This window comes from Equus caballus, chromosome 14, assembly GCF_041296265.1.
Source record: "Equus caballus isolate H_3958 breed thoroughbred chromosome 14, TB-T2T, whole genome shotgun sequence".
NCBI classification, from domain to species: domain Eukaryota; kingdom Metazoa; phylum Chordata; class Mammalia; order Perissodactyla; family Equidae; genus Equus; species Equus caballus.
Window position 1 is genome coordinate 43737223 of NC_091697.1, and position 14390 is coordinate 43751612.

Here is a 14390-nt window from a genome sequence, read left to right on the forward strand (position 1 = left end):
AAAGAGACCTGGCACTCAGATGGCCTATAGAACTTGTAGAATAACTGAATGACCTTAGCCAAGGCCACACAGGATAAGTAAGCAGCAGAGTCACACCCTGAATTGAGTTTTAGTCCAGTGCTCTTCCCACACGACCTTGTAGCCTGTCTGAAATGGTATATCAATTTCTGCTAGGAGGCCTGATTCCACCCAGCCTACACTATCCCTACCAAAATAAGGGCCCGTTTGTTTGTGTGTGTGTGTGTATGTGTGTATAATAGGTGTTATTTAGTCTTAATTCAAACTCTGGGAATTCAAAGTTAACACCCTTGCCTGTGAGCTTCGTAACACTCACCAGAAAAGATTTCAGCCTTGGAATTGTCTGTTGTGCTTTATCCAAAATGACCTTTATAACCTGCTGTTGCCCAGTTTCAAGCAACTCTCTTACCCACACAATTTCATGATTTTATTTGGGAAGGCTGAGTCTTCAAGGATTGCCTCATGTGCTTCTGCCATTAAACCATTTGAGGACACTTTTCCTTTTTAAGTACAGCTTTTTGTGTTGGCATAGTTGACATGTTACCACCGAGCTTTTTCTCCAATCCACATATGAGCTGAACTTGTATCTTCTGGAAGTTTAAAAGCAGAGAAACCGGAATAGCGATCACTGTAGCTTTCAGACACCACCAACTTCAATTAGCTTCAATTTCCTTGGCTGTTTTGATTTTCAGCTCTCTGAGCTTAGCCCTGAGGTTAGAGGTCATCTCCAACTCCAGGACGGCCAGAGAAATGTGAGGCTCTCATTTGTCTGGCTCTTCACCCCCGAGCACCCCAATCTTTAAGATTGAACAGAACAAGACGTTTTCTCACCGAGCGCCAGCCCAGGAAGAGCTGCCCATCATTTGATCAATTCAAGAAGGTTTGGTTTCACTGAGGTGACTAGCACGCTCGCAGTTAAGACTTCGTTCCCAAAACCTTCTCCATCTCAGGTAGCAAGGGCTGGGTCCTTACAGGAGTCTGAGGCATTAAGCTGTGATGGAAATAGCCCCTAGGGTGAGCTTGATTAAATAACCCCTTGGGTCCTTGATCTTCCCATCGATGGGGTGCTGTCACTGAACTCATCTTCAAAGTCAGTTCCAGGTCTGCCGAGGAAAATACACAGAGGCCTGAGCTGGGGCCCAGACACATCATGAGAGGAGTGGCCAAAAGTGGATCTTCTGGAGAAAGGGTGGGCTTGGAGGGAAAAAGCCTGAGTTCAGATCCCTGATCCACCAGCTAGTTGTGTGGTCTTGGACAACCTCTCTAAGCCTCGCCTTCCTCATCAGGAATGCCTGGGTCATCAAGCTGCCTTGTAGGGCTGTAGGAACTACTGTGAATCTCCCTGGCACACAGTAGGCATTCCAATATAGAATCACGGCTCTCTGGGTTAAATGCCACTATCTGCCGGGTGCTGTACTGGATACTGTCATTTACTCTCTCGAGGAGTTTATGAAGGAGGTGTCCTCATTATCTCCATTGACAGCTGAGGAAATTGAGGTTCAGAGGCGGTCAACTCATGTGCACGAATTCAAACCCAGCATGCTTTTCTCTCTGGTAACTATCGTGGCAGTCGTGCTTTCTAACATTCCCTTTTGCCTTCTAACATCACTCTCACACTTTGTCTGCCACATTTATATTAGAAATACAGCTTTTGTCCAGATTTAGACCAATTAACCTCCCCAAATCTTGGGTCTCAAGCTCCCCGGTAGCAGGTACACCTCACTTCATCTCCTTTTAAAAATAAAACATTGTACATGTGTGTTTTAATTATTAACAAGTTATACGGGCTAATTCGGTTTCATGGAAAAAAACAAAAAATCGCACTCATTTTAAAACTAGTATATTTCATGCACGATGATTTGGCTGTGGCTGTGTTTGTGGCTCTTTCAAAGCCCCTTGTGTTACAGCCTTCACTGCTCAGGTGGAAGGTAACAAAGCTGCTCATTGATGGCTCAGTTTGGACTCTCCAAAGGCTGGTGAATTCATACATGAATATGGCCTTGAAGGCAACTTGGCTGAGCTACAGTGTACGGAAAAATCCCTGTTTACCTAAAGCACACTGATCTTTTTGTTACTTTCTGTGAAAGCAAACTGATTCTCTCGTGGGTTTCAAAAAGATCCATTTCTAACCTTTCTAAAAGAGTCTCGCGGAGACCCCAGGGTGGGGCAGCCTGCCGGGCCCAGGGAGCCAGCAGCTTGCCTGGGAGCTCAGTGGGCAGCCCAGGTCCAGGGACAGATGGCCCTAAAGCAAAGAGCTGAAGAAGGCCAGGAAGGTGGTGGAAGTCGGCCCCCTCCTACCCCCAGGTGGACACTCAGCTCAACCGAAGTCCCAGCAGATAATGTGGCCTCCTTTGCTTTCTAGAACCGCCCACAGGGTACAACTTCACTGTTTAAAAATGTTCTTAGCTCAATTTGTTTACGTTTATTGAAAAAGTAATACATGACCACAGTGAAAAGCTGATACCACACAAAAAGGTACATAACAGAAATCTAGCCTCCCCTGAGGCAGCCACTGTTAGCAGTCTATCTTTCCAGAAATGTCTATGGAGATCCGCATATTCCTGGACATATATGCATATTCCACCACCACCCTCGACAAATGTGATGAGTCTATTTTATGCCTTACTTTTCCCACTTGACGATATTTTGGCGTCTTCCCCTCTTGGCACAGAGATACAGCTACTTCATTCTGGAGACGTGCAAAGTGTCCACCGTACGCAGGCACCCGATTTGTTTAACCACCCTCCCAACGTTATGTTGTCTCCAGGCTCTTTCAAGCATTCTGGCTGAGAGCCCTGGATAGTGTAATCGGCACTTTTACCCACATTTGGGACGATATCTGTAGGATGCATTCCACATGTGGAATTACTGGGTCAAAGAACACGTGCATTGTAATCTACGAGAGATATAGCTAGCTATCCAACCACAAGCTTAGAATCATAGCCAGGAGGGACTTTCAGGATTATCTAGTCCAGGTTTTAAAATTCTGCAAATGCCATTGAACCTCAGACATCCACAGTGGCTGCCTTGGCCAGGAGATGATGGGGAGGAGGAGGACAGGAAAGCGAGTGAGAGAGAACAAAAACAGATGCAAGCTCTCCAGGTGCCTACCTCTGCTTCCATTACGGCGGCTCCACTTTCCTCTGCTTTATATGATTAGAGCCCATGCTTTACTTGGGGAAATGATTCTGCTGCTTAACAGCAACAACAAACACCGCTCATCTAATTTTACAGTTGCGGAAACTGAGGCCCAGAGAGTACACTCCAAGACTAGAGCATGAGTCTTTTCACTCTGGATCTCTTCTTAGCCCCATTTCATCATGCTGGGGGTTCATCTAGTCTCCTCTTGGATGCTTCCTACCCTGGGGAGCTCACACCGACCCTGGGGCAGCCGATACCATTGGGACAGCTCCAGCTTCTGCCTCTGTTTAGCCAGAAAGTGCCTCGTGGGAAGTGCAGTCACTGTAGCTGCTGCCAATGCTGGCCGTCGAGGCACAGAGCCTCTCCCTCATGAGCCTGGGGAAGGTCACACTTGCCTGTCAACCAAATGGGCTTACAGACACCTTTGACTGAATCAGAAATTTCTTTGTGGGGGTTCTGAGTCAGGAGGTCTGCATGGGCCCAAGTATCTATATTCAAATCTCTAGAGCAGTACTTGTCAAAATACCTGTAGTAAAGGAATAGTTTTCTTTTTCTCCTAATTTCCAATCCATTTTAGACTGATCCTTTTCAAAACATGATACAAATATATAACTAGAAAAATAAAAATTAAAACAACATGCAAAACACAAGTCCCTTTTTTAAAAATTAGTTTCAACAGACCTAACTTAACTCAGGCAAACTGCTATAAAAGTTTCTAAACGCTACTCTCAATTTCTGTCTTTATCTCATCGCGGAATGCTAACAATAGTTTGCAGGCAGGTACCAGTCCAGGGACCACACTTTGAGTAGCCCTGTTCTAGGTGAGAGTGATGCAGAAAGTAAAACACTGTTTGAAGCTCTTAACCTTAAGTGATGTAGCAGGAAGAGCCTGAGCACAGGAGTCCCGGGCCTAGGCTCTGGTCCTGGCTCACTGCTTTACTGTAAACGAGGCCTTTCGTCTCTCGAGGTCTCAGTTTTCCCATTTGTGAAGTGGTTTCTAATCTGTCCATCACAATTGGGTGTTCAGAAGATCTAATAAGGTGATGGAATTTTCCCTGGAGAGTTAAGGGAAAGGAGCCACCTGCCAATATCCATCTACATGTTAGGAAGTCGTGTAATTGAACAGATCTACTTTAAAAGAGTGGGCATTTTAATGGTGCAAGGAGGTGGGAGGGACAGAAGAGGTGGAAAGTAAGTTGGGAGGCACGAGGCATGATTGGGAAGGCAGGTCTGGAAAAGCTGACACAGCAAAGAGTGGCTGAATGGTAGGAGCGAAGGAGAAGAGGGGGCCATGACCGTGAAGCTGAGCCCTGATGGAGGACGACTGGGTTCTAAATGGGAAAAGATTCTAAGTGGGACAGGAGCCTCCTTTCCACCTCCCTCTCTCCCTAGACTCCAGCAACAGTCTTTCTCTCTTTCTCCTTGTACTCAACCCCGAGGTCCCCTTGGAACCCTTCCCATCCCTCTTTCCAGCCCCAGATCCCAGCTCCTGCCTGGTCACTGTGAGCTGGTTCCAAGGAGGAGAATGCTGAATCTTGAGAGCTGGCTGAGGACAGTGAGCTCCAGAGGCAGCCAGGATATGCCCTTAGAGGAAGTTATGGTGAGGCTGGTGCTTCTGGAAAAGCATGGGGCCCACGGTAGAGAACAAGGCCTATCTCATGGACACACTCCTGCTGAAGTTCTGTTTCAGGCTCTGAAGGTATATATTTCTCTATCTCTTTTGCCTAGGAAATCAACTTTTACAAGGTCATTGACTACATCCTGCATGGTAAAGAAGACATCAAAGTAATCCCGTAAGTTTCTTGTCAAAACGTGTAGAATTGCAGGCCATTGTCAATGTCCATAAGATACTCATTCCAAGATCGGCACTAACCAAACCCAAGGAGGCCCCACACTTGGTGAGAAGCAGGGAGAGCAGAAGGGGGCGGGGTGGAAGGGTGGGAAGACCACACAGGTTGGGATATGAGGCCCAAGTAGGAGCAGAGACTTGATCAGAGCCACAGATTGCTGCATTCTGCGTTAGCTGCTGTGAGTTCAAGCCCCAGATCCGGCGTTAATAAGTGGCCTGTCTGGGCCTCAGTTTCCCATCTATAGAATGAGACCGTGGGATCTGGTCAGGGTTTGTCAATCGTTTTCTGTAGAGGCACATCTGGGACCCATGGAGGGGGTGAGGCAAAGGCAGGAAGTTGGCAAAGAAAGTGACTCAGCCCTCAAGGAAAGCTTATTCTCTACGTTCTCTTCTTACGTGACCAAGCAGGATCATGACAAGGACAGAACTCCCAGAGGGCGAGGCCTCCAATCTGCCCGTAGGTGGTGGGCACTCAAAGGTCATTTTAAAATTCGAATAGTCAAGAACCTTTTATACTATAGGCTTGTACTTTTTTGGTCAGTAGAGCACTCTCAAAAATTTAGTTGCCTTATTAACTATTTAAATCTCCTCCCTGTGCCAAGAGCCACACCCACAGTTCTGTCTCAAGGCTGGCTCTCTTTCCCAACTGAACTGCAGGCTCTTTGAGGCCACAGCCAGGTTCTGTGGGAGAGCCACACCTTTAGTCTCTTTTCCCAGAGCCATTTTATCCAAGTGAAGGGATACATTGCATGTCATCTTAACAGGGTGTGAGAGGCTACGGCTGCTCCCAAGACAGAATTGTAATAATCTGCCACTCAGATAACCCAGTTCTCAGGTTTATCTGTTACTGCTTGGGAATGAGAAGTTCCTTCAAGTTCCTGAGTTTCTGGGTTCTCTCTGTTCATTCTTGCTTCCATGAGGACTGATTCTTTTCTAAACTCATCCTTTCCTTTTTTTTACCTTGTCAAATGCATACTCCTCTACCTTTCTGTTTTTGAACCACTTTTCTGGAGGTACAAGTTTATTAAACTCATTATCTGTGTTCTATATCACAAGCCACAATTTTCCCCAGTGTGTCACCACTGCTCGTCAAGAAGCTCCTCCTTCTAGCCTCTGATCACTCACCTTGCTGCCTTCCACCCTGCCCTAAACTATGTCACATATTTTAGGTCCTTTGTTCTGGCAGGACTATCTTTCTGATAGCAATTTTTCCATCAGCCAGGAGAGGCTAGGCTATGCTATAAAACCTCAAGACTTTATTGCTATAAATAGTAAAGAGTTATTCACCATTCTACTACATGTCAATTGGTGGGCGTGGTTGGACTATAACATATGGATTATAGTCAAGCAGGTGCACAGCTGAGAGGGCAGTCACCATTTTAAACCTTGCAAGGTTGATAACTGCTGGAGAAAAGAAAGAACTTGACAAAATACACACGGGCTCTTAAACATCCATTTGGAGGTGACGGACATCACTTCTGCTCACATTTCACTGGCCGAAGGTGGTCACATAACCATATCTAACTTCAAGCAGACAAAGAATGCCACCCTATCAGTGCCCAGAAAGAGAGAGAGTCAGAATACTCATAAACATTTTGAACGGCTGCCGCAGTATATGCCATGTAAACTGATAGAGGGGAAAATTGAACAGTAAATCAAACCAAAAGAAGGCAAAATAAAAGTTTAGAAAGGACATAAAGTAGGTGGGAAAAATACAAAGTGTATATTAAGACAATATTTAAATCCAAATATATCATTAGTTACTTCAAATATAAATCAACTAAATGTTCCAGTTAAATGACAAAGGTTGCCAGGCTGGGTAAGAAAGAAATCTATCACATTTCACTGAATCTAAGATGTACAGTTTTCTACCTTTTGACATTTCTGAAATAGAATCAATGACACTGCACAATCGCGGTCAGCCAGACGGCAGTCATGATACAGTTGTTACTGCCCGCCTATGCACGAGCTTGGTCATAGCCATTCATGTTGCTGTGACTTCAGCTGAGTTATATGCATTGTTGGTTGTATCCACATTGAATCTAATTGCCATAAAAGGTATCTTAGAGATTATACTATGATGCAGCATTGCAAAAAAAGTTGCTTTGAATGGCACAAAAATACAGGAAAAAGGTGTGAAATGCAAAAATCTATATCTAAATGCTAAAAGAGCTTTGTTGACATTAATAAAGTAATACTTACAAGTTCAAAAAGCATTGTATTACAGATTAATTGGCAGCGTATTATCTCTCAGTTGCATGAAAGAAATAGCTCTTTAGGGGCCAGCTGCATGGCCAAGGGGTTAGGTTCGCGCACTCCGCTCTGGAGACCCAGGGTTTCACCGGTTGGGATCCTGGGTGCAGACGTGGCACCGCTCATCAAGCCATGCTGAGGTGGCATCCCACATAACACAACCAGAAGGTTCTACAACTAGAATATACAACTATGTACTGGGGGACTTTGGGGAGAAGAAGAAGGAAAAGGAAGAGAGAGAGAGAGAAAGAAAAAGAAAGAAAGCAAGAGAGAGAGAGGGAGAAAGAGAGAGAGAGAGAGGGAGAGAGAGAGAGAGAGGGAGAGAGAGAGAAAGAAAGAAAGAAAGAGAAATAAAGAAAAAGATGGCAAAGAAAGAGAGAAAGAAAGAAAGAAAGAAAGAAAGGAAGGAAGGAAGGAAGGAAGAAAGAAAGAAAGAAAGAAAGAAAAAGATTGGCAAGAGAAGTTAGCTCAGGTGCCAATCTTTAAAGAAAAAAAAAGAGAAGTAGTTCTTTAAAGAAGTGATGACTTCCTAGATATGAAGAAACATCCTATATCCTGTTTACAAAAGACCTATCTAAAGGATAAGAATGCAGAAAGGTTGAAAGCAAAAGAATGAAATAAAAGATACACCATGCAAATTATAATCAAAAGAAAACTGACGTAACTATGTTAATAACAGATAAAAATAGACGGTATGTCAAAGTGCATTAGTAGAGATAAAGGTAGTCACGTTTTAACGGCAAAGGGGCCATTCACCTTGATATTACAGGAATTATGATTCTGAATTTGCATATACTTAATAACATGGCCTCAAAAAAAAAGCGGACAGAAATATAAGAATACACAGACAAATCCATGTTTGCTAATTGATAGAGCAGACTAAAATAAGAAACAATATAGAAGATTTGAATAAGACAATGAACAAACAATCTAATGGATACATACAGAACACAGCACCCCACCCCCCAAACTATAGAACACTCAGTATTTCCACGCGTCCACGTGATGACATTTGCAATAACTGGTGATATAATGGGCCATAAAGCAAAGCTCAACACGTTTCAAAAGATTGAAATTATACAGAGAATGTCCTCTGGTCTCAATGAAAATATGCTGGACTATTTCAACAAAAATAATAACAATAACAATAATAATAATAACAAAATAACAATAATAACAAAAACCTAATTAGAAGAATCTTCATATGCTTGGAAACTAGGAAATACTCTTCTCAAAAAATAGGAACACATTTCCAAAGAACCCATGGGTAAAAGAACAAATCAGCAGAAATTAGGATATATTCTGAACTGAAAAATAATGGAAATGCTGCATAGCAAAACCTATGTGATGAATGAAATCACGCTTAAGGTGAAATTTACAGCCTTAAATACACATATTGGAAAAGAATAAAAGATAAAAAAGTGATGAACTGTGTACCCATCTGTGTCACTCAGGGTCTCGACAGATAACAGGTGTCACATTCAAATTAGGATAATTCAAGGCGGATTTATTTACAAAGGGACAAATTACAGAGGTGTGGTTAGAATGAAGGAAAACAAGAGAATGTGCTAGTGGCAATATTGTTGTAACCACTCCTGGGCCCAAAGGGAGATTTCTAGAACTTAGAAGGAGAAAGAGGCAAGAGGCATGTAGAGCAGGCCACCTTGAGAGAAGCATTGCCCTTCAATCAGGGAACATAGAGAGCCCAAAGCACCTTTGCCAGCGAGGACCCAGGGAAATAAATAGCCTGACTTTACTGTTCTACTTTCCTCTATTCTTTGGCCAGATCTCCCCACTGGGCCCCACAGGGAGGAGCAGGTTGGAGAGTGGTTGTGGAGGGGCAGACAGAAGCTGTCCATCACAGCATCTCAAGAAATTAACAAACAAGCACAAAAATAAACCCAAAGAAAATAATAAAGAGAAGCCCAGAAATTAATGAAATAGGAAAAGATAAATGATGAACAAATGCCAAAAGTTGGTTCCTTGATAAAATTGACATATTTCTGGTAAGACTGAGCAAGAAAAATAGAGAGAAAATCAAATGAGCTGTATCACGAATGAAAAGGGGGGATAACTACAATGACACAGACATTTAAAAGATAATAAGAGATATTATGCTAAAAATATTTTAAATCTAGATGAAATAGGCAAATTCCTAGAAAAATAAAACCTACTAAACACAAATCAAGAAGAAATAGAAAACCATGATAGTCTTACAGTAATAAAATAAATCAAAACCTTCCCACAAACACACTCCAGGCCCAGATGCCTTCAGGGGTGAGTTCTACTAAATATTTAAGGAAGGGATAATGCAATTCTTATAGAAATTATCCAAGAGAATAGAAAAAGAAGTGGCTAGTGTAAACTTGATACCAAACCCCACAAGGGCTGTATGAAAAAGAAAATTCACACCAAGCTTACTTGTGAACGTAGATGCTAATATCCTAAATAAAATTTTAGCAAATAATAACCAATAAAGGATTATATATCATGACCCAATTGAGTTTATTCCAGGAATGCAGGGTTGGCTTAACATTAGAAAAATCAATTAATACAATTTACCACAGTAAGAGAAACATGACATAGTTACCTCCATAGAGGAGAACTTTCTTAATCTAAAGAGAATTTTGAAAAGTATCTGAAAACACTAAGTATTGACAGAGATGTGAGGCAAAGGAATCCCTCATATACCACTGATGGGAGTGTAAATTGGTACCACAACTATAGAAAACACTTTGGGGGGCTGGCCAGGTGGTGTAGTGGTTAAGTTCATGTACCCTGCCTGGGGTTCATTGGTTCGGATCCTGGGTGCAGACTGACACACCACTAATCAAGCCATGCTGTGGCCAGCGTCCTATATATAAAGTAGAGGAAGATGGGCACAGATGTTAGCTCAGGTTTAATTTTCCTCAAAAAAAAGGAGAAAAGAAAAGAAAAAACTTTGGTCTTGTCTAGTACAGTTGAAGATATGCATGTCTTATGACCTAGTATTTCTACTCCTAGGTATATGCCATGTAGAACCGAGAGCATTTATACAGCAGAATGTTCATAGCAGAAATGTTTATATTAGCCCCAATTGAGGGGAATGTCCATCAACGGTTGAATGCATATATTGTGCTACAGTCATACAAAGGAAAACTGTAAGTCAGTCAAAGGAATGAATTACAGCAACATAAAAAAGAAGTCAAACGAAATAATATACATTGTATGATCCCTAAATGAGGTTGAAAAACAGGCAAAATTAAACTAAAGGGCACAGGAAAGCATTGTCAGGTGGTCAAACTCTGCAGAAAAGCAAGAATGTAACTATCATAAGGTCAGAACAAGGGTTACTTTGGGGTTAGGGAGAAGGCTGTGAGTGGGAGGGGCAGGTCAGGGCCTTTCGAGGTGCTGACAGGTTGTTCTTGATGGGGATGTGGTTTCACAGGTGTTCACTTTGGAATGATTTATAAAGTTTTTAATGCATTTTTTCATGTCATATTTTTTCTCACAATAAACAAGTAAAAATAATAATACCGAAGATTGGAAGGTTGTTGTGAGGGAGAAATAAGTATGTAAAGCATGCGGCTTAGTGCTTGGTATGAGGTAGGAGCTCACACTAGAGGAGTTTTCCCACGTTCTATATAGCATTAAGTTAACCCTCTCCCTGTAAGTATTAATGGAGGGAAATGATGGCATCTGTTTTTGATCTGCAGCCAATAGCAATCTTTTGAATGAATGTTGTCTCTGTTCTTGCATAGTCAAACTCCTTGTGCAATCAATAAAATGTATTTATCACTCTTTTCTTGGTGTCTAAATTTGGACATCAAGATGCTTAACCAAAATTCGGGGCTTGTTCAGGTATAGTGAATGGAAGCGGGTGCTGGAAGGCACCAGAGAGCAGAGGGAGGGCAAAGACCCAGGCTCAAGATTTTAGTCCAACTCTTCCCACAGCAAAGCTTACCATTTGTCTTTGGCATTTACAGGAATCCGCCTCCCGACCACTGGGCGTTAGTGAGCGGCCTCCCCACTTATGTTGCCCAAAATGGCCTGGTGAGTGATACAACTTTGAAGGGGGAAGGTGTCGAATCAGGTGGGAGAGTGGAAGGATTTCAGATCAAGAGAGTGGAAAAAATGATGGGAAGTGTGGATCTGTAAAAGCCCGATTCTCTCATTTCTCAATTCACTCGACAGTTGGTCCAAGGAGATGAACAGAGACCTGACATTTGAGGAAATATGAAATACACACAGAAATAAGCCTTAAATGGAAAGGTGCCTAGTCTCACTGACGCCTGAAGATGCTTACACACACATGAGGGACAAAGTCGTGACTGGCTGGCCTTCCAGACTCACCACAGACTGAGTCCCAACCTCTATACCAGAGACTTAGTTGCCACTCCCAGCCCCCCATCCCTGCCACGTTTCCAGCCATACCACGTACAGCAGAGCTCCAGTGGGTGGAGTAGCAGCATCCCCTGCCCCAGAGAGAAGGGTTATGTCTGTTAATGCCACATCATCCCCATATTAGAGCCTGGTGACCCCGTATCCTTCCCCAGGCCCACACTACACAAAGCTGCTTATGTAGCAGGCGTTTCTTGAGCATTTTCTATGCACCAGGCACGAGTCTAATCACAACTCCATTATTCCTCTTCACGGCTTTCAGATTTGCAACATCATGAATGCTCCTGCGGAGGACTTTTTTGCATTCCAGGTAAGTCATTCTCTATTCATTCTCTTAGTCATATGATTTTTTTCCCCCCAAAGAGGGTTAGAATACATTAGAATCGACCTATTTTATTGGGAGGCAGTCTCAACAAAGTGAAAACATGAGTGGAAAAAGTCCTTTGCCCGTAGAAGTAGGGAGGGAGTTAATTTGGTAGTTTCAAGGTCCCACTCAGTTTTAATGTTCACACCCTTTGCTATCTGGCCTCAGGACCTTTGCTTATGCAGTTCTCTCCCCAACCACCACCTCCTGCCCAAATCCTCTCTGCTCTTCAATGACAACCTCAAATGCTATGAAATTTCTGTGAAGTTTTATTGTTTCCCTTGTTTGAATATCATCTCTGTCTCCTTGGGATTTTCATGGAATGTTGTTTAGTATTCCATTTGATTTTGTCTGTCTTTCTCACATATGTTTGTGGAGGCCATCCTCTGTGCCAGGCATTGGCACAATGCTACACTGGCTACGATGGTGGACCAGACCCGCATGGCCTTTGTCTCCAGGGAGCTCATGATCAATGGGGAGAGAAACACGTGGAGGGCTGGTGGGGCAGAAGGGCAGAGGGATAGAGGAGGGAATCTCTCAGGGGGCCTGACTTAATCTGGGAAGAGTCCAGGAACGTGTCCCTGAGGAAATTTTGTCTGGGAGGTAAAGAAAGGAGAGAAGACTTCAGGAAAGAGAGGACTTGTCAGAAGGAACTAGAGTGGATCAATGAATCTGGGTGAGAGACTGAGGAGGAAAGTGACAGGAGGAGGTTCTAGAGAGGCAGCCAGAGGCCAGATCCTGCAAGGCCTGGAAGGCCATGCCGGGGAATGTGTCTCTCCTACTGCCTTTCCCTTACTTCACCTTGTCTTTTACACCAATTCATCTCAGCAAAACACCGGCTTCCTTTGGTCCAGGGTTTCTTGACATCTTCAGCTCTAGGCGCCCTGTCAGTGTTTGTTGAGTTTAACATGCTAGGCATAAGAAAAACCAAATCATTAGCAATCAGGAAGTAGTTAAGAAGGAAATAAAAATGACTCTTAGGAAAATTAGCATATTATTTTTTTACTCCTTGAAGAACATTACGAAAGGGCTTAAAGAGAGTATACTTCCAAAGCTAAAATCTGCATCTTGTATTATGATTTTGACCATATCAGTGTGACATCTTGCGCTGTGGTGTTGACCATATCAATGTGACATCTTGTGCTGTGATGTTGACCATATCAATGTGACATCTTGTGCTGTGATGTTGACCATATCAATGTGACATCTTTGCTGTGACTTTGACTATATCAATGTGACAAGCCCAAATTGTTGCTGAGAGCTGCTAACCTGATTATAACACAACAGAATTTGGTCTTTACCCAGGTCAGCCAATTAATTGCAGTTTACACACATTAGGAAATCAAATCTGATCTTGTTTTAGATTCTCTTTCCCGCTCCAACTCATCTTCCACAAAGTAGCCTGAGTGATTTTTTTAAAATATAGGTTGCATCAAGGAACTTCCCTGCTTAAAAGTTTTTAATGCTTCTCCATTTCTCGTTCAATAAAATCTGCCTCCTTATCAAGGTCTCCAGAGGGAAGGGATTCCCTGAGGGTGAGGTAGAGAGCTGGGAGAGATGGAGGCCTTGACCTTGTCTCCTGAGCCAGCCCTGTGCTCTCTGGGCTGTGTTCTGCTCGTCTCTGGAGACCTCTCCTGCCAGGTGCTGGATTCCAGAGTTACTTAAATAATAACAATGATCATCCTGCCACCTTAAGAATCTTGAAACTTTCAAACAGGAAGACTCTCCAATTCCAGGAAGCCTTCCTTGACTTCATTCTCTCCTCTGGCCCCCACAGTACCTTAGAGAACTTCCCATATGCAGTGTAATGGCCTGTTGACCTTCCGGACTGCGGGGAGGCCTGAGGACCACATCTGTGCCTTACTTGCCTTGGTTTCCCCAGCCACTAGCTCAGTTTCTCATACATTGTAAAATGTTTGATAAATGTTGGATGAATCAATGGAAAAAGAGTCTAGAAATTATCTCGTCCAGTTACCCCCATTTTATAAATGAGGAAAGTGAGGCCCAGACAGATGGGAAACAACTCACAAAGGGCACCTTGTGATTGACCAAGAAATTTCACCTCTATTTTCTTGTTTGCTCCATGAGGCACATACTTTGACTACTGTCTCCAGCTGTAGATGAGGAAATTGAGGGCCATGGAGCTAAAATGACACGCCAAAAGTAACACAGAGGGGTCAGCCCATTGGCATAGTGGTTAAGTTCACACACTCTGCTTCAACAGCCTGGGTTTTTGGGTTTGGATCCCAGACGCGGACATACTCCACTCATCAGCCATGCTGTGTCAGCATCCCACGTACAAAGTGGAGGAAGCTTGGCACAGATGTTAGCTCGGGGCTAATCTTCCTCAACAACAACAACAATAAAAAGTAACACAGAAAGTCA

General features: G+C 43.2%; 1 protein-coding gene across 4 annotated transcripts in view; it reads left to right on the forward strand.

Annotated features, from left to right (window-relative positions):
- PDE6A (phosphodiesterase 6A) overlaps positions 1–14390 on the forward strand; it is a 59993-nt gene that overhangs the window by 20440 nt on the left and 25163 nt on the right. For all 4 annotated transcript variants that reach the window (XM_070233025.1, XM_001503759.7, XM_070233023.1 and 1 more), the window contains exons 6-8: positions 4888–4952; positions 11227–11293; positions 11904–11951. In XM_070233025.1, the coding sequence (XP_070089126.1) occupies positions 4888–4952; positions 11227–11293; positions 11904–11951 (180 nt within the window). The remainder of the gene's footprint in view (positions 1–4887; positions 4953–11226; positions 11294–11903; positions 11952–14390) is intronic.